The sequence below is a fragment of the Schistocerca americana genome, chromosome 4 (genome assembly GCF_021461395.2).
Source record: "Schistocerca americana isolate TAMUIC-IGC-003095 chromosome 4, iqSchAmer2.1, whole genome shotgun sequence".
Taxonomy (NCBI): Eukaryota; Metazoa; Arthropoda; class Insecta; order Orthoptera; family Acrididae; genus Schistocerca; species Schistocerca americana.
Genome location: NC_060122.1, coordinates 186994907 through 187014432, shown reverse-complemented (window position 1 = coordinate 187014432; position 19526 = coordinate 186994907). Strand labels below are relative to the sequence as shown.

The 19526-nt window shown below is 42.9% G+C and overlaps 1 protein-coding gene across 1 annotated transcript in view; it reads left to right on the top strand.

Moving 5' to 3' along the window:
* Positions 1–19526, top strand: part of LOC124613335 (hemicentin-1-like) — a 465174-nt gene that overhangs the window by 366222 nt on the left and 79426 nt on the right. The window contains exon 8 of the mRNA XM_047142031.1: positions 3224–3354. Within this exon, the coding sequence (XP_046997987.1) occupies positions 3224–3354 (131 nt within the window). The remainder of the gene's footprint in view (positions 1–3223; positions 3355–19526) is intronic.

Genomic DNA, 19526 nt, shown 5'->3' with positions numbered 1-19526 from the left:
TTTCTCTTGTAACTGAAACCCTGTTGATTATTATGGGAGAATAAGTATCAGTACTAGCTGATTTCATGAAACAGATTATCTTACAGTATTGTCTTGTATACATAGTAGAAGACGCTTCTGTGGTGGCAAATGACTCTTCTGCATCTCTCTGTCTTGCTCCAAAGCACAAATAGAGTAGAATTATATTGATGTTCATATTACAGGGTAATAATTAATGCCACAGAACCAACTGATCAGGTTTTAGTGCTGAGAGTAGGTGAACCCAAGGATTTCATTGGCAAGAAAGCAAGTAAACAGAAGAAGAGAAATGCTCACAGTGTACTAGACGTATATAAAATATAATTGGAAAGACTTTACTTCCAATGTGTGTGAAGAGGGAAATTATAATATGTGTATTTACCGGTTCTGATTTACGGATGTAAAGTCTGAAATTTAAATGCAGAAACTAACCATTAACAGAGATTGTTCTAGAAGCAACCAAGAGACGCACGTATTGAATTGGTAGGGCAAGTAATGGATAAGAGAACAAACTGTAGTAGAACACTTAAGACTGAAATGAAAATACAATGGAGATATTGCAAAATCATCGGAAAAGCCAGGCAGTTTCCTTTAATTCCAGATGAGTTTCTCGTCACAATTACATGTTAAATTTTTGACTTTTTAACTCCAAGTTCCATGTCCCTACACTTTTTTTCAACCAGACAGCTAAACAGTAAATCTGATAAACTGCATCCTTCTCTAAGACCAGCTATTATTTTATATGACTGATGTACTTATCCTATGAATTTCACTTTACCTATCGTATTTGTTCTAATTTCATGAATTATATTTGTTAATACTGATTTAACACCTCGTTTTCAAATGATTTCATGCAATATTTGTCTGCTTGCAGCTTCAGATGCTTTGTGGAAAGCAGTAAATCATATTATAATAGGTTTACAAGTTAACATTCTGTGGAGAATTATTAAGTTTAAGTTCAACTACTGTTCTGAGTAGGATTTTTCAAAGAACCACCTTGATATATTGGCAGTTGTTTATATAAATAATTGGAAGATAAGAAACAACGTGGAGATGCGAAAAAATACCTATTATATCAAAGAAATGCGAAAGCGAAGATTCATCTTTGGATAATCCCAATGAGTGACTACACTCCATGGGCTATCGAAACAAAAACTTCTATATTTGTGGGGAAAAAAATCGGCGGCACCATATATTGTATAAATATGAAATGACCTAGAAAGAAACCCGAAAGGACTAGTTCTAAAAGAAAAAAAAGATTAAAAAATGAAATAACAAAATTCAGTAGCCTTTAAAAACACAGTAAAAAAGACATCAGGAGCAACATGGACAGAAGAAAGAAACGGATAACATGGGGATAAGATGAAGGAGTACTGGAAAAATATTAAACAACACGCAAATATGAGAAATACAGGTTGTTACGTGACCATCGTTGGTCAGTTCTACGATAAAAATGTGAACATGGGCAGCACAAATAGCCAGGCGATTGTATGATGGACAATCCGATCAAAAGTATCTGGACAACCCTATGAAATAGTGAACTGATAAGTAGATGGCACAACAGGCGGACGTGCCAGCATAAAAGGTGGTCTGCGTTGTCAGCAGGGAGCGAGAACAGCAGAATAGTTTGGTCTGGAGAGCTCAGTCACTTCGAATGTGGGCTAGTAATTGGATGTCACTTGGGTAAGAAATCCATCAGGGACACTTCTATACATCTAAATCTGCTGTAGTCGACTGTTGATGAAGTGACTGTGAAGTGAAAATGTGAAGGAACAACCACAGATAACCCAAGACAGGCTGACTCACTTAATGGCGAACAGGGACTGTCGAGAGTTGTGGACAACGGTTGTAAGAAATGGCATGTAATCTGAGGAAGGAATCACTGGTGACGTCCAAGGCACTAGCAGCAGTCGAGCTAGTAGAGTGTCCTCGCGAAAGTAGTTAAAAACGATGGGGGTACAGTGGTCCAACGACTCCTCATAAGCCACCCATTTCTGTAGGCAGTGATACGCTACGCCTGCGGTGGTGGAAGGAGCAACAGAGCAACAGCACTGGGCAGTAGATGACTGGGAACAAGCGATCTGGAGTGATGAATCACTCTTTGCACTCTGCAGCCCACTGGAAGGGTTTATGTTTAGCCAACGCCTTGAGAACGTTGATTCCCATCATATGTAATGCCAGCAGTGAAGAACAGACGTGTTGTTATGATAGTGGTGTGATTTTCGGGGCTACGGTACGGTCTCCTTACTGCGCTTACCTAAGCGCTGAGTGAGGAATGATACGGACACATCTGCAACATTATGTACTGCGCCAAGTATAGGAATAGGTCGGAGACGATGGTTGGAACAGAGTCACGATTGACCCTGTTATAAAGCAGCATCTGTCATGCAATGGTCTATGGACAATACCAATACTGAAATTACCTGTTCCACGACCTGAACGCAATGGAACACCTTTGAAATGTGTCACAACGTCAACTTCGCTTCAATTCCCAGTGTCCAGCATGACTATCTTCATCAGTTTGGAGTCTTGATGAATAATAGGTTGTCACACTGAAACCGATCCCAGCGAAGTTCGAGCCGCCATGAGATCGAAAGGTTGACTGACCCCCTATTAACGTCCGGCAATATTTTTCCGCATACTTTTGATAAGATAATGTATATTCGCCAAGAACTGTTTTTGTATGCTCTGAAGAAGTAAAAGATGAATGGGATGACGACGTATTGGTTGGTGGCTATATGACATTAGGAAACAAGAAGGATCAACGCAGATACTCATAGTTCGAGAATAGAATGCATGGAAAATCTAGTGGAGACATTTGTTCAGGCTTGGATGTCAACGGGCAGATAGTGCTGATTAAAATGCAAGGATTTCTGGACAGGCGAGTATAGGTTAATATCAGCAGCTGCAGAAAAACGTATAACGGGCGTAGGATTCGTTATGAACAGGAAGGTAGGGCAGAGCAATAATTTGGTGATCAACTTCCGGCTCATTGGTACGATCCATCGGAATGATTGTTTCTTAGATTAATATCTGGAATGACTTTTCGCAGTGACTGGACCGTTTTTGTACTTCATCCGGTATCTGGTCCTCTAAGATGTCAATCTTTTGCTCTGTAAGAGATTGCGGAATGGCATTCGATCTTTATTATAGCTCCCAGTACTCTGTGGTGTATATTTCAACGTAATTTGTGTACTTGATGCAGATGCGCCATCTACCGAGCTGCGACTGGGCCCTCGACTGCACGCGGACGACGTGGAAGAAGGCAGCGACGTCTACTTCGAGTGCCACGTGCGAGCCAACCCACCTGCCTATAAGGTCTACTGGAAGTTCGAGGTACGTGCCTACTACTGTTCACTTATCCTGTATTTTATACTCAGCAGTCATTCGTACGGTTAACGCATTTCATTTTTAGCACTATGGGTTCTCTTCAAGCGCACGACGATTTTCTGATTATGGCCATTTGAGACAATCTATACCACTTAACTTTTTTTTGCTTTCTTTGAGTCACCGGTCTCCTGACTGGTTTGACACTGACCGCCACGAATTCCTCTCCTGGTCCAACGTTTTCATCTGAAAGTATCAGTTGCACTCTACGTCCTCAATTATTTGCTGGATGTATTCCAGTCTCTGACTTCCAACTTCTATGACCACTTTAATGCTATCTATTCCTCTTCAACTGTAGTTACTCATTATCTGAGTGTCTACAGCCTCAGAGAACTTCAAACGTAACTCTTTATGTCTTAGTACTTCCGTATCCCAAGTTTTTGCGGACTGATTCTTAGTGACTAGTTTCTTAAACTTCAGCCTACTCTTCAGGACTACTAAAGTGTGATGTAAATGTATATCTGCTCCTGGATAAGCCTTACAATCCAGTATCTCAATTCGGAATCTCTGTCTGACCATGATGTTGTGTAACTGAAATCTTCCACTCACTATCTCCCGGCAGTTTGCAAGTATACCTCATCCTCTTGTGATTCTTGAACAGAGTATTCGCTATTAATAATTGGTATTTATTGCAGACCACAATTAGTCTTTCGCTTCTACTACCAAGCCCATGTTCTCCCGAAACCCTTTCTTCTATTCTCTCCCCTACAACCGCATTCCCATCCCCCACGACTATTAGATAATCTCCCGTTACGTACTAAATTACCCGTTAAACATCCTCATATACGTTCTCCATCTCTTCATCTTCTGCTTGCGACGTCGGCATGTGTACATGAAGTATTGTAGTCGGTGTTGGTTTGCTGTCGATTCTGATGAGAATAATCCTATCACTGAACTGTTTCAGTAACTCAATCTCTGTCATACCTTCCTTTTCATAACGAATCCTATTCCCGTTATTACATTTCCCGCAGATGGTGATATTACAAAATACTCGTCTGTTCAGAAATTCTTGTCTTCCTTCCATTTTACTTCACTGACCCCCACTGCATCTACATTAAGCTCTAGCGTTTCCTTGTTGAGATTTACTAGCTTCTCTATCACGTTCAGACTTCCATGCCCCGATTTGTAGAACGTTATCCTTTCGTTGGTTATTGACTATTTTCTTCATGGTCACCTCCCCCTTGTCAGGACCCCTCCCGTAGATCTAAAAGGGGGACTAGCCCGGATTCTTTTTCCAGTGGACAGATTGTCAAGGTATTTTTCAATCAAAGGCCACATGTCCTGTAGATAAACATTGTGTCTTTAATGCAGTGGTATCCATTGCTTTCTGCATCTTCACGGTATTGATCATTGCTGATTCTTCCGCCTTTAGAATAGTTTCCCACTTCAAGGGCGAGAGAGTTCCCTAAACATCTATCTGACCCTCCGCCGTCTTTGACACGGCCATTGGATGAATCAGAGTCACGTCTCATGCCTGAAGTATTTGACAGTCATTACTGATGACTTTAATTAAAATTTAAGCAGTTGCGAGGATTCGAAATCCTGAGACAGAACGTTTTGATTACTAATCGAAGATGCAAACCCTATACCAAGGGGAAAATAAAGAGATTGGTATATGTGTACCACCGGAATGGCTGCTGACGATATACCTTCCATTTGTTACGAGTTTCGAATCAAACGATTATCAGGTAGCATAATGTTGTTATAGTAATAGTGATGTTACCGATATGTAGTTGTGCTCGTTGGTATCCTTCTTCTGGTCAGTATTTATTCAGAATTTGAATATTAATCTGAAATATCTTCCATGCAGTTGGAATTAGCACTTTGTACTTCACATGAGGACTGCTCCTAGCTAAATGCAGTATTTAATTGTTCCATTTATACACTGCTGACACAGGTCATTACATATTGGTTGTACAATACAGTCTGTCTTCGACTGCAACTGTTAAGTAACATCTGTTTCGTCTGATACACAATGTGACTTGAGCTGTTCAAATACTCACATTGGATTCATTTAGTGTGATTAGGCTCAGTGCGGCACTACTAACTCGATAGACATCAACCGTGAACTCGGAACCATGACCTGCCAGCTATTCCGCGGCGCGGGCCTTGGGCCGAAAGTGATACAGCATCTCCGTGCTTTTAGCTGCTAATTGGAGCGATACCATGAAAGACGGGCAAGGGTTTTGACGAAGGCCCATCACATATCGACTAATTATGTAGTCTCGGAAGCAATAGTATGATTTCACCAGAAATTTCTTCTCTTACAGTAAAAGTTGCATTTCAGACACCGTACCTTATTTTCTTTAATGACTAATTTACTCTCTCACCGAACTACTGACTTTTGGTAGCCTTACGTCGTGGTGTGTTTGAAATCCTATTCCGAGTTCATTCTTCCTGTCTGGCTAACACCTTGTACATAGGATCACAGTGGTACTTTATTGCAGTCGAAATCTGAACTGAAGAACTCCATACAGTACTTTAAATCAATGTTGCTTATGCGTATGTGTAACAGTTATGAACCTTATTGCACTACTGGCCATTAAAATTGCTACACCAAGAAAATAACGTGCTACAGACGCGAAAGTTAACCGACAGGAAGAAGATACTGTGATATGCCAATGATTAGCTTTACAGAGCATTCAGACAAATGTTGGCGCCGGTGGCGACACCTACATCGGGCTGACATGAGGAATGTTTCCAACCGATTTCTCATACACAAACAGCAGTTGACCGGCGTTGCCTGGTGAAACGTTGTTGTGATGCCTCGTGTAAGGAGGAGAAATGCGTACCATCACGTTTCCGACTTTGATAAAGGTCGGATTGTAGCCTATCGCGATTGCGGTTTATCGTATCGCAACATTGCTGCTCGCGTTGGTCGAGATCCAGTGACTGTTAGCAGAATATGGGATCGGTGGGTTCAGAGGGGTAATACGGAACGCCGTGCTGGATCCCAACGGCCTCGGATCACTAGCAATCGAGATGACAGGCATATTATCAGCACTGTTGTAACGGATCTTGCAGCCACGTCTCGATCCCTGAGCCATTAGATGTGGACGTTTGCTAGACAACAACCATGTGCACCAACAGTTTGACGACGTTTGCAGCAGCATGGACTATCAGCTCGGAGACCATGGCTGCGGTTACCCTTCACGCTGCATCGCAGACAGGAGCGCCTGCGATGATGAACCTGGGTGCACGAATGGCAAAACGTCATTTTTTTGGATGAATCCAGGTTCTGTTTACAGCATCATGATGATCGCATCCGTATTTCGAGACATCGCGGTGAATGCACATTGGAAGCTTGTATTCGTCATCGCCATACTGGCGTATCACCCGGCGTGATGGTATGGGGTGCCATTGGTTACACGTCTGGGTCACCTCTTGTTCGCAATGACGGCACTTTGAACGGTGGACATCACGTTTCAGATGTGTTACGACCCGTGGTTCTACCCTTCATTCGCTCCCTGCGAAACCCTACATTTCAGCAGGATAATGCACGACCGCATGTTGCGGGTCCTGTACAGGCCTTTCTGGATACAGAAAATGTTCGACTGCTGCCCTGGCCAGCACATTCTCCAGATCTCCCACCAATAGAAAACGTCTGGTGAATGGTAGCCGAGCAACTAGCTCGTCACAATACGCTAGTCACTACTCTTGATGAACTGTGGTATCGTGTTGAAGCTGCATTCGCAGCTGTACCTGTATACGCCATCCACGCTCTGTTTGAGTCAATGCCCAGGCGTATCAAGGCCGTTATTACGGCCAGAGGTGGTTGTTCTGGGTACTGATTTCTCAGCATCTATGCACCCAAATTGCGTGAAAATGTAATCACAAAAAATTCAAATGGTTCAAATAGCTCTTAGCACTATGGGACTTAACATCTATGGTCATCAATCCCCTAGAACTTAAAACTATTTAGACCTAACTAACCTCACACAACACCCAGGCAGAGCGAGAACGCTACCGCACGACCACGAGCTGCGGACTTGTAATCACTTGTCAGTTCTAATATAATATATTTGTCCAATGAATACCCTTTTATCATCTGCATTTCTTATTGGTGTAGTAATTTTAATGGCCAGTATTGTAGATACAAATATCAGTGCTGGGCATGAACACCACTCAGTTATTGAGAGGTAGGACGGGAGGGGACGTATAAACAATCTCACCGTCCTTCGTACGCGTAATGTGGCGTCATCTGTGGCATTTTGGATGCCGGTACGGCTCATTCAAACTCTCTTAGCTGTGTGGTAGCGAAATGACAGAGGCAGCTCTTATCTATTGAGATGGTTGACTGGCAGCAACTGTTGCCATCAGAGAAGTTGTGTTATCGCAGTGTTGAGAGGAGGATGTCAGGTAAGGAAACTACAGTGTGAAGTTTGTTGCTGACTTCCAAGTTACTGGACCGTTTATCATGGAGCAGAAAGAGAATGAGTCACAAAGTGGCTCCTGCTTTGGCGCTGTCTGAGGAACTGTCCGCTTCGCTTCACCTGGCTGTCCTTAGCTCATAGATTACCCGAATTTTTCGTCCTCCCAGTCATTTGAGGGCCTAATTTTGGAGTGCCGACGAATAACTTATAGCCGTTTCGTGAGCCCGCCTCTCAGTGGAAGGTTGAAATATCCGATCCTTCGTTGGCTAGTAGTCCCTCTGGAACTTGTGGTTTTCTCACGTTTCTCTTTCATCACCGTTTGTAACACTGACCATAATCAATCAAGCTCTTTAGTCTGCCGTTTCGCTACAGTTCAGTCTACAACAAACTAGCTTGTTGGTAACGGCCATCTGTGTGTGACGACTGGACTTTCTCATACATCTGCTTCGTTCTCGAATCTGCAGGTGTTGATGATTGATAAACAGTTCTCTTGTTACCCACCAAACATTATACACAGACCACATCCATGTTTCACAGGCTGTTTCTGCGTACATTCAGGGTGCTCTTGCTTCTACGTGTCGTCTCAGTGACCGCAGTGGTGCGTGACTTATCGACGTAATTCTTACCGCCCGCCAAGCGTTTTTCCCACACAGTGCAACACTTCTCCGGCAAGCTAGACGTTTCACATGTCATAGCTGATGAGTTACGGCATTTTTGTAACGTCTTTTCCGTGCCTGAAGAGATTTGCAACAGCGGAATTGTCTCATTGCATGACAGGCTGTACGCAAAGTGGCCATTTTTAAACCATCCCTCGTGTGGGTAAAGAACGTGCTCGTGTCTGCGTCTCCGGCTATCGTTGCCTGCGGTTTAATCCTCTCTTCAGTTTCTCAGCTCCCGGTTCTACCCAACAACGAAACTGACCGTTTCTCCCACCATACACTGTCTAAAAATCTCCCTTCTCGGCGTGCCCGGTGACGCAGGTTATTTCAGTACATTTTCCAGAATTACTTCCTCAGTCTAAGGCCAATGCTTGAATAATCTATTCGTCAGAAGTGCTTTATTTTCCTACGCTCGTCTGCTTTTTATGGCCGCTTTGCTTCCTTCGCAATGTGTTAATTTGCATTGAAGGTTGCAGAAATTCGTAACTTCGTTTACTGCGTCGTATTAAAATTATCGCTAATGTCTTATTTTTGGTTTTCTTCCGTGTACAGTCAGTTAATACGTTGTAGGCGTTGCACTATTCATACTTTTATACGGCTCCTGTAATTAATTTTCACTACCTCTGAAGATAACAATATCATCAGCAAATTATGTCATCGGAATCATTTCACCCCGAAATTCAAATTTATTTTTTAACGTTCCTTTTATTTCCATGACTGTTTCTTCGATCTGTGGACAGAACACTATGGACGACTGACTGCATCCTAGTCTTGAATCAGAGGACATCTCTCCATGACATCACAATCTTATGGTTCCCTATGGGTTCATCTAAATACGAGTGTATCCGGAAAGAAAAGTCCGATTAGGCGCGGAATGGAGTCCACTGTGGAAAGGAAGATTGCACAGATGTTTTGGGCAGTGTCTTTAGTGTGCCTGTCGATTGCTTCTTTTCACCCTTTTCAGTTCAGAGCGGAAAGTGATCATGTACAAATGCCTAAAACAAGAGTGTCTCCCGCCAAGTATGTGGAGCTGGTGAGAGATTTCGCCTGAAGCTATGCAGCCCACTTAACATAAATGTCATGCGTTTCTTTCTTCAAGAAAATTTTCAGCCGCTTTCTGCAGGGGCAGCGAAGACGTGCAGCGTTTTTGTTGTGAATGATCACCCACAATACAGACCTTAATTGCCTCCCTCCGTTGTTCATCTCTGCTCACATGAACAGCTAGCTACGAACACAACAATTTGGTACAAACAACGAAAGGCAAACCAGTGTAGACAATTGGCAGAGAGCACAGGCGGCTGCTTTTTATGACGAGGGTACTGGAAAGTTTGTACAACGCCACGACTACTTAGAGAGGTAGCTGGAAGGTGTGGATAACGGTTTCGGATAAAAAAATTTTTGGTTTTCACTGTGGTTTTCATTTCACGACTGATCGGTCCTTACTTTCTAAACAGCCCTCGTATTATGTATTACTCGTCATTCCCTGTAACTTACTTCTATTTTTTCTCATAATACCGATCATGTTGCACCAATATACACTGCCAGATTCTTTTTCCAAGTCGACAGATCCTAAGAAGGTGTCTTGATTAATCTTACACCTTGTTTCCACTATCATGCGCAACGTGAGATCTGCCTGTCTAGTCCCTTTTCTGAAGCGTAAAGAAATCGTCACATAAGCGATGCCAAATTTTCTGTACCATTCTCCTGTATATTAATTCTGTCACTAACTTATGTGCCTGAGATATTAAGCTAATTATAGATTAATTCTCGCAGTTATCTGCACTTTTATCAGCGTGACTGAGTGGATCGCATTTTTTCGAAAGCGTTGTGGTATGTCTCCAGTCTGATGTATTCTACTAACCAACGTCAATAGTGATTTGTTCGCCGTTTCTACCACATATTTTAGGAATTCTAAAAGTGTTTTATGTATGCATTCTCTCTGATTTGATTGTGTGTGTTACAAAGCATTGTCAAATTCTTCATTGGATGCTCTATGTCTGAAAAATCGATATCTCATCCTTCTTCTATTACGTTAGCAGATTGTTTCCCCTTCTCGTAGAGACGTTAAATAAATTATTTCCACCTATGTGCTCGCTCCTTTACGATTATCAGCGGAATTCCTCCTCGCTCTTAATGTTCCTACTTCAGGTTTTTAATGTTACCGAAGATAACTACAACCGTTCTATATTCTGAATCCGTTCTTCCATCCGTTTTGTCTTCCTCTTCAATTTATATCCATTGTGACTGTAGCCATTTCGCCTTAGGATCCTTGCACTTCCTGTTCATTCCATTCTTGATTATCTTATTTTGCTGTATTACTGTCTGTTCCTGAACATTTTTGTACTTCCGTATTTCTCTTGTTATTAAATGATTCTTCTCGGGGCCGGCCACTGTGGTCGAAGGGTTCTAGGCGCTTCAGTCCAGAACAGCGCTGCCTTGGGCATGGCTGTGTGTGATGTCCTTAGGTTAGTTAGGTTTAAGTAGGTCTTAGTCTGATGACCTCCAATGTTAAGCCCGATAGTGCTTGGAGCAATCTGAATTCTTCTCGGCTCTGTGTACTTAATTTTTCTTTCCACCTTATGGGATTGGCCGTTCTAGAGACGGGCATTTCTCTTTAACTGAACCGCCTACCGCTGAATTCATTATCGAATTACCTACAGTCTCAGAGACCTTCAAACATATTTTACCCTTACTCAGCACTTCAGTAACCATATTATTTCCACATTGAATCTTTCTGACGATTCTCCTAAACGTCAGCGTACTCTAAATCATTAGGCTATTGAATTGGGGTCTGTGTCTATTATCTGATCATGTGCACGACTTACAGTCCAATAACTGATTTTGGAATCTCAGTCTCACCATGATTTAATCCAGCTGGTATCTATTCCCGTAACATTACCTTCATTTCACTTCGCTACGAAAGCATTGCCATCCCCACGATTATTAGATTGTCACCCCCTGGAGATAGTCTGTCACCCGGTCATAGACCTCATGTGCTCCGTCTCGTAATCTTTACCTTGTGACGTTGGCAAGTATACCTGAACTAATATTATTGCCGTTGGTTTCCCGTCCATTCTGATGAGAATGACCCTTCTTTAAGTTCTTCAAAGCAACTCACTTTCTGACCGATTTTCATATTTGTAACGAATCGTACCCTCTTGGTACCACTTTCTGCTGTTGCTAATATTATATTGTATTCGTCTGACCACAAATCCTAACATTCCTTCCATTTCACGTCACTGACCCCATAATATATCCTGATTGAACCTCTGAATTAAACTTTTCAGATATTCTAGCTTCCCTGTCCCTTTCACACTTCTGATAGTCAACGTCCCAAATCCTAGTATGTCACCCTTTCGTTGTTTTCTCAATCGTCTTCTGATGGTCACCTAACCCCTAGCAGTCACGGAGATCCGTGATGGGGGACTAGTCCTGCGTCTTTTGTCAACTAGGAAATCGTCATGACGCGTTTCCATTAACTAAAGGCCACATGAGCTGTGGATACAAAATGGTTCAAATGGGACATAACTCCAGAGGTCATCAGTCCCCTAGAACGTAGAACTACTTTAACGTAACTAACCTAAGGACATCACACACATCCATGCCCGAGGCAGGATTCGAACCTGCGACTGTAGCGGTCGCGCGGTTCCAGACTGTAGCGCCTAGAACCACCCGGCCACTGTGGATACACATTAACTGTCCTCAGAGCAGTTGTTTGGCAGGACGAAGGTGACTCCTTATGCAGGAAATCTTCAGCCGACGTTGCTGATGATTTATATTCAGAATTAAAGCAAGGGCTTAGATGGAAACCGAGTACAAGGAGATTTTTATCACTAGTCAAAGAGGCTACCATTGTATCACAGGTATGTTAAAATGATGTCCCGCCGTGAACCGGCCAGCTATCTGCACACTGGAAACAAATGGCACCAAATAGTACTTGTGAGTAAATTCATAAATACAAGAGTGTTCCATACTGTTCGTAAATTTACATAACTTCGTTTGAAGAGTAAAATACCTTCCTATGTAAAACTTTCTTTGTTGTGACAACTTCTGTCAGTTTACACCTATCATAATCTGATCGACAGTTACACATTATACATTATAAATCACCATTTTGGTACCGAACTACTCTTTTGACATCAGAGGTCGGTTGTATTTTTCGTGATCAGAGACTGGATATCATGTGGCTACTGAAAGTGATATAGTAATTGTGTATCACACGATTATCAGAACTGACAGACTTTTACACAACACGTTCTGGTTTTCCAGAAATCATATTTCTTACATCTTAGACATAACAGTGTACCATAAAGAGACATCTCAGTCTACCTACGTGATATGTGTTTAAAATTACGTTTTCTGTACCAGAAGTTATTCGTACCAGTAAGTTTTCGAACTACATAAGACAGTCATTTGTAGTATCAGTGTGTTACCATTGACAATTGTGGGTAATCTTCTCAGCAATGAAATTATGGAATTGTCATGCTACGTACCTGTCCAGTGATATCCAATATCAGTTACTTGACGAATTACCAAGTTATCATAAGCTGCATCCCACAGTGACCATGAAAGTGAAATGTCGACACAGCATAATGTGGCGTTCTTGATGATGACAGAATTCTTGTTTACGGGAAAATATCAAGTAGCCTGAGGGGTGAATAGGTATTTTGATATTGGAGGGAGGCGTGCTAGGGTAGTCCCTGCAGTAATGCAAAGCCATTGTACCAGGGTGGCGTAGTGGTTAGTGCGTGCCTAGTTAGTAGGTTACTAGGTTTAGAATCCGGGTCTTGGTACACATTTTCATTAGTGACTTCAATCTACATACACTGAAGAGCCAAAGAAACTAGTACACGGTGCCGAATATAGTGTAGGACGCTCGGGAGTACGCAACACGACGTGGCATGGAGTCGACTAATGTCTGAAATAGTGCTGGAGGGAACTGACCCTATGAATCCCGCAGGGCTGTCCATAAATCTGAAAGAGTACGAGGGGTGGAGATCTTTTCTGAAAAGCACGTTGCGACCCATAAGAGACATGCTCAGTAATGTTCATGTCTGGGGAGTTTGATGGCCAGCGAAAGTATTTAAACTCAGAAGAATGTTACTGGAGCCACTCTGTAGCAATTCTGGAAGTGTGGGGTGTCGCATTGTCTTGCCGGAATTGATCGAGTCCGTCGGAATGCACAATGCACATGAATCAATGCCGTTGATCAGACAGAACACTTACGCACGTGTCATCTGCCGAAGTCGTATCTAGACGTATCAGGGGTCCCATATCACTCCAACTACACTCGCCCCACACCATTACAAAGCCTCCACCAGCTTGAACAGTCCCCTGCTGACACGCAGAGTCCATGGATTCATGAGGTTGTATCCAAATCACTACACGTCCATCCGTTCCATATAATGTGAAACGAGACTTGTCCGATCAGGCAACTTGTTTCCTTTTATCAACAGTCCAGTGTCGGTGTTGACGGTCCCAGGCAAGGCGTAAAGCTTTGTTTCGTGCAGTCAGTAAGGGTACAAGAGTGGGTCTTCGACTCCGAAAGCACATTCGATTATGTCTCGTTGAATGGTTTGCACGCCGACACTTGTTGATGGCGCAGCATTGAAATCTGCAGCAATTTGCAGATTGGTTGCACTTCTATCACGTTGAACGATTGTCTGCAGTCGTCGGTGGTCCCGTTCTCGCAGCATCTTTTTCCGGCCGCAGCGACGTCGGAGATTCCCGATATTCACGGTACAGTCGTTAAATGGTTGTACGGGAAAATTCTTACTTCATCGCTACCTCGGAGATGCCGTATCCCATCGCTCGTGCGCCTACTGTAACACCACGTTCAGACTCTTTTAAATGTTGATAGTCTGCCGTTGTAGCAGCAGTAACCGATCTAACAATTGCGCAAGACACTTGTTGTCTTATATAGGCGTTGCCGACCGTAGCGCCGTATTCTGCCTGATTACATATCTCTGTATTTGAAACACATGCCTATACCAGTTTCTTTGGCGCTTATGATACAATAGTCCTAATCGAAAATAACACATGAGAGAGAATGAGTTCGAGGGAGTTTCGAGATTCTGTTACAGGAGGTCTTGTGAGGCCTCCGCAAATTCGGTAACGACATAAAATAAAGCACTATGCATTAGCTCTTACAAAACAAACCTTCCGCAATCTACCTTGGTTAATGAACTGAATGAGGTGTGCAGTGTTTAGCAAAGTGAGATATCCGTATCGTACCAGATGGTTTTGTCATACATGTTGTGTTCGTTCTTGCTTGAGTAATAGTTTTTCAGACACCATAAAGAACAAACAATTCCTTGGGACCGCTAGTTTCGAAGTGATACCACTTTAAGTAAAAATATTCTAGGACATTTTTTCTCAAAACATTTGTTCGTATCTTAATGTAAGGTACTTGAATGAACCTGTGAAAATGCAATACTAAATCTAAAAAATATGCTATTGCTGGTAAGCGTAGAGTTGATGCAGGATGTAGAGGTATACGGCTAGAACTACGAGGACCGCCGAGGGAAGTGGGGAAGAGCAGAATAGAGGACTGGCCTCACGAAAGATGACTTTCGTTGGGAGAGGCAGTAACCGCCACTGCAGACAGGAGAGAAGGAGTTCCCCTCGTTTCTTCTTCACCGCGAGCTAGATGAGAACCGAGGTGAGCGAGCAAGTAAATGCTCTAAGTTCAGCCCTCTCTAACCTCTGCGCAAACTCGTTCTACAGAGGAGAGAAAAATTAGCCCGACTTGAAGCGGTGCGCAGGTAATTGAGTTACATGATGTATTCGTTCGCACATTTCCGCGGTTCTTTATACTAAAAAAGTGTTTAATTCCAGGAACTTTGATATTAGCTTGGCTGAAAACATTTGCTCGGTAGCGAACAACCACGCTGTTGTTTATCCTTTACATTGCTGTTACTTTGTTTCGAACATCTCACGCTACGTGTCCATCTGTTTTGTTTAGAATGTGCCGGATTACTATAGGCAAACGCGCTCGCATACACTGGAACGCACTTGTACACAAAATCGTTAGTGAATTGCCGAGGGCTCAACAACAGCGAAAGAATTTCTCTTTCACGCTGTATTACAAAGGGAATGTGCAACAAAGGGTTTCGGGAGCGCTCTGGACGTACGATAAAGAGAAAACGAAAACGAGGTATTGCGTTCTCTGCCCATGGGAAGTCTAACGAAATAAAGTATATAGATCAGTCGCTCTCAAAGGTTCACAGAAAAGTGTCAGATAGCCCATGTACTTTACAAAACGTTGTGGTTACTGAAAGTGGTCATCGGAGGAAAAGCTATTTATATATATTTTTTTGACTGTGTGCCGTACGGTAGCAGGAACAGACGATGAAACACGTGTGTATGCAATGAGGTAAGCGCACGTAAAGGCCAGGAGACTAATACCAAACGTTATCGACCGGGAAAATTTAGTTTTTAACATGTGGGAAGAGCGATTTATTTAAGGATGAGAAAAATTTATGTTGCTCCTCTTGTTCAGTATCACGATTTGTTTCTAAGACACCAGCGAGCTTCCTTCTTGAACTAAATGCTTAACCAAATAAAGTCTCTGTGAGATTTCCAGTATAAGCAGAACAACACATAAATGGTGTAACTGTAAAAAATGCGTCCTATGCGGCAGACACAGCGACATTTCTCAGTCGGTGACGTATTACGCTTACTGGTGAAAAGAAACACATTCAGTTTAGCTTCTCAGCCGCTTCATATACCAGATGGTTAACTAATACAAATATGAATATACGGAGGAGGAGAAATCATTGAAAATTCCTTAAACTCCGTTAAACTTCGGTTATATGATAAATTAATCAATCTCAAAGGTTGTAACTAAGTACCTAAGAATTACAATTACCAACAACTCAGATTGGAAAGAACACGTAGGAAATGTTGTGGGGAAGGAAACCAACGACTAAGTTTCACTTTGAGAACACTTAAAAGACGCAACAGTTTTTGTAAAGATACTGTCTACACTTCACTTTTCCCTCCTCTTTTGGAGTAGCGCTGCGGGGTGTGGGATCCTTACCAGATACGGTTAACAGAGTAGATCGAGAAAGTTCACAGAAGGGCAACATGTTTTGTACTACCGAGAAATAGGGGAGAGCGTGTCACTGCCACGGTACAGGATATGTGGTGTATATCATACGCTTTGTGGTGTACATCATACACTTTGTCTCCACACAAAATTTAACACACGGACATTTCCTTCCGAATGCGAAATTATTTTTTTGATGCCAACATACGTAGGGAGAAACGGTCATCATAATAAAATGAGACAAAGATGTAAGTGCTCTCTATTCCGCGCGATGTTATAGAGTGGAATGGTAGAGACCATTATTGTGAAGGTGGTTCGGTAAACCCTCTGCCAGTGCTTACGTGTGATTTGCAGGGTGTGCATGAAGATTTAGATGCAACTATACCACAAACTAAATCAAATTAAAGAAGTAGCTTACGGCAGGTTATAGTCCTATCCTAACTGACGACGTACTTATCAGAAAAAAGAGACAGAGGATAACAGCACCACTTTATCCTCCACGGGCAGTACTAAAACACACTGATATCAAACGGATCCCCAAGCTATATGTGGATAGGTCTTCACAGGTTATCACCAGGAAACTAAAATCCAGGAAATATACTCCAGCTTTTTATACTAGCAATACTGTTGCCCACCTTCCGTTTAACCGTAAAGATAAGATTTTACCTTTAGAACAGAATGGAATTTATACACTACCGGACCACGAAGATGACGTGCTATGGACACGAAATTCAACCGACAGGAAGATGATGCTATGATAAGCAAATGATTAGCTCTTCAGAGCATTAATATAAATTTGGCGCCGGTGGCAACACCTACAACGTGCTGACATATGGAAAGTTTCCAACCGATTTCTCATACACAAACAGCAGTTGACCGGCATTGCCTGGTGAAACGTTGTTGTGATGACTCGTGTAAGGAGGAGAAATGCGTACCATCAAGTTTCTGACTTTGATAAAGGTCGGGTAGTAGCCTATCACGATTGCGGTATATCGTATCGTGACATTGCTGCTCGCGCTGTTCGAGATCCAATGACTGTTAGCAGAATATGGAATCGGTGGGTTCAGGAGGGTAACACGGAACGCCGTGCTGGATCCCAACGCCCTCGTATCACTAGCAGTCGAGATGGCAGGCATATTATCCGCATGGCTGTAATGGATCGTGCACCCACGTTTCTATCCCTGAGTCAACAGATGGGGATATTTGCAAGACAACAACCATCTGCACGAACAGTTCGACAACGTTCGCAGCAGCATGGAATACCAGCTCGGAGACCATGGCTGCGGTTACCCTTGACGCTGCATCATAGACAGGAGCGCTTGCGATGATGTACTCAACGACGAACCTGGGTGCACGAATGGCAAAACGTCATTTTTTCGGATGAATCCAGGTTCTGTTTAGAGCATCATGATGGTCGCATCTGTGTTTAGTGACATCGCGGTGAACGCACAATGGAAGCGTGTATTCGTCATCGCTGGTGTATCACCCGGCGTGATGGTATGGGGTGCCACTGGTTACATGTCTCGGTCACCTTTTGTTCGCACTGACGGCACTTTGAACAGTGGACGTTACATATCAGATATGTTACGACCCGTGGCTCTACCCTTCATTCGATCCCTACGAAACACTACATTTCAGCAGGATAATGCACGACCGTATGTTGCAGGTCCTGTACGGGCCTTTCTGGATACAGAAAATGTTCGACCGCTGCCATGACCAGCACTTTTTCCATATCTCTCACCAATTGAAAACGTCTGGTTAATGGTGGCCGAACAACTGGCTCGTCACAATACGCCAGTCACTACTCTTGACGAACTGTGGTATCGTGTTGAAGCTGCTTGGGCAACTGTACCTGTACACGCCATCCAAGCTCTCTTTGATTCAATGCCCAGACGGATCAAGGCCGTTATTACGCCCAGAGGTGGTTGGTCTGGGAAATAATTTCTCATGATCTGTGAGCCCAAATTGCGTGAAAATGTAATCACATGTCAGTTCTAGTATAATATATTTGTCCTATGAATACCCGTTTATCATCTTCATTTCTTCTTGGTGTGGCTATTTTAATGGGCAGTAGTGTATCTTTTCCCTCAACCTTTGTGGTAAATTATACAGGGTAACAAAAATGTACGCCACAAATTGCAGGATACTTTCCTTACACATCAACGAAGAAGTTATGGTGTATGAATATGGGTCTGGCAAAGCTTTGTTTCCACTCTGCAACTCATTTTCCCGAAGTCATTAATGGAGAGAAACATAGAAGAACAGTACATTACAATGCTCGGGAATGTGCACTCTTGGTGGCGTCTGGTTACGTTGTGCTCCGCACGTTTTTATTTTCGTGTTCCTGTTGCCACGAGACGAACGACATCACCTGTTTATAGGTAGTATCAACTGTTCCAGCGATCAGTACGATCGTTGCCAACATATGGGTTACTACATACAGTTAATCAGAGATGTGGCTCGTGGAAAGACAGTATCACACATGCAAAAATGGCACATGACCCCATTTGATGTATGGAGTAGCTGGTGGCAATACAGGAAAACGTATGAAGAGATTGATCGTCAACTAAGGGAACATCGGCTATTTAAGCCCGTTACTCGCGACTGGTGGAAGCCAAGAAGGCCTATGACATCGCAACGGGAGACGGTAATTCTTCATGCGGCTGATGGGGATCCTGGTATCAGTACAAGACATGTAGCTTCAACACTGAATGTTGGCCACATGACTGTCTGGCGTGTATTACCCGTGGACCAGCTGTATCTACACCATTTACAGCGTGTGCTGGCACCATCAGCAGCTGATTTTCCTGCACGCGTGCTCTTCTTCGAATGATTTCTTCAACAAAGTATCGACCCTAATTTTAATTCAAGGGCGATGTTCCCAGGTGAGGTGTCGTTTCAACGAGATCAGATTGTAAATTTTCACAGTCGCCATTTACTGGCAGACATCATACATCACGCAAATGTTGAAGCAAGTTATCAACAAAGATTTTCTGTCAATTTTTGGACCGACGTTGTTAGTGACTGTTTCGTAGGACC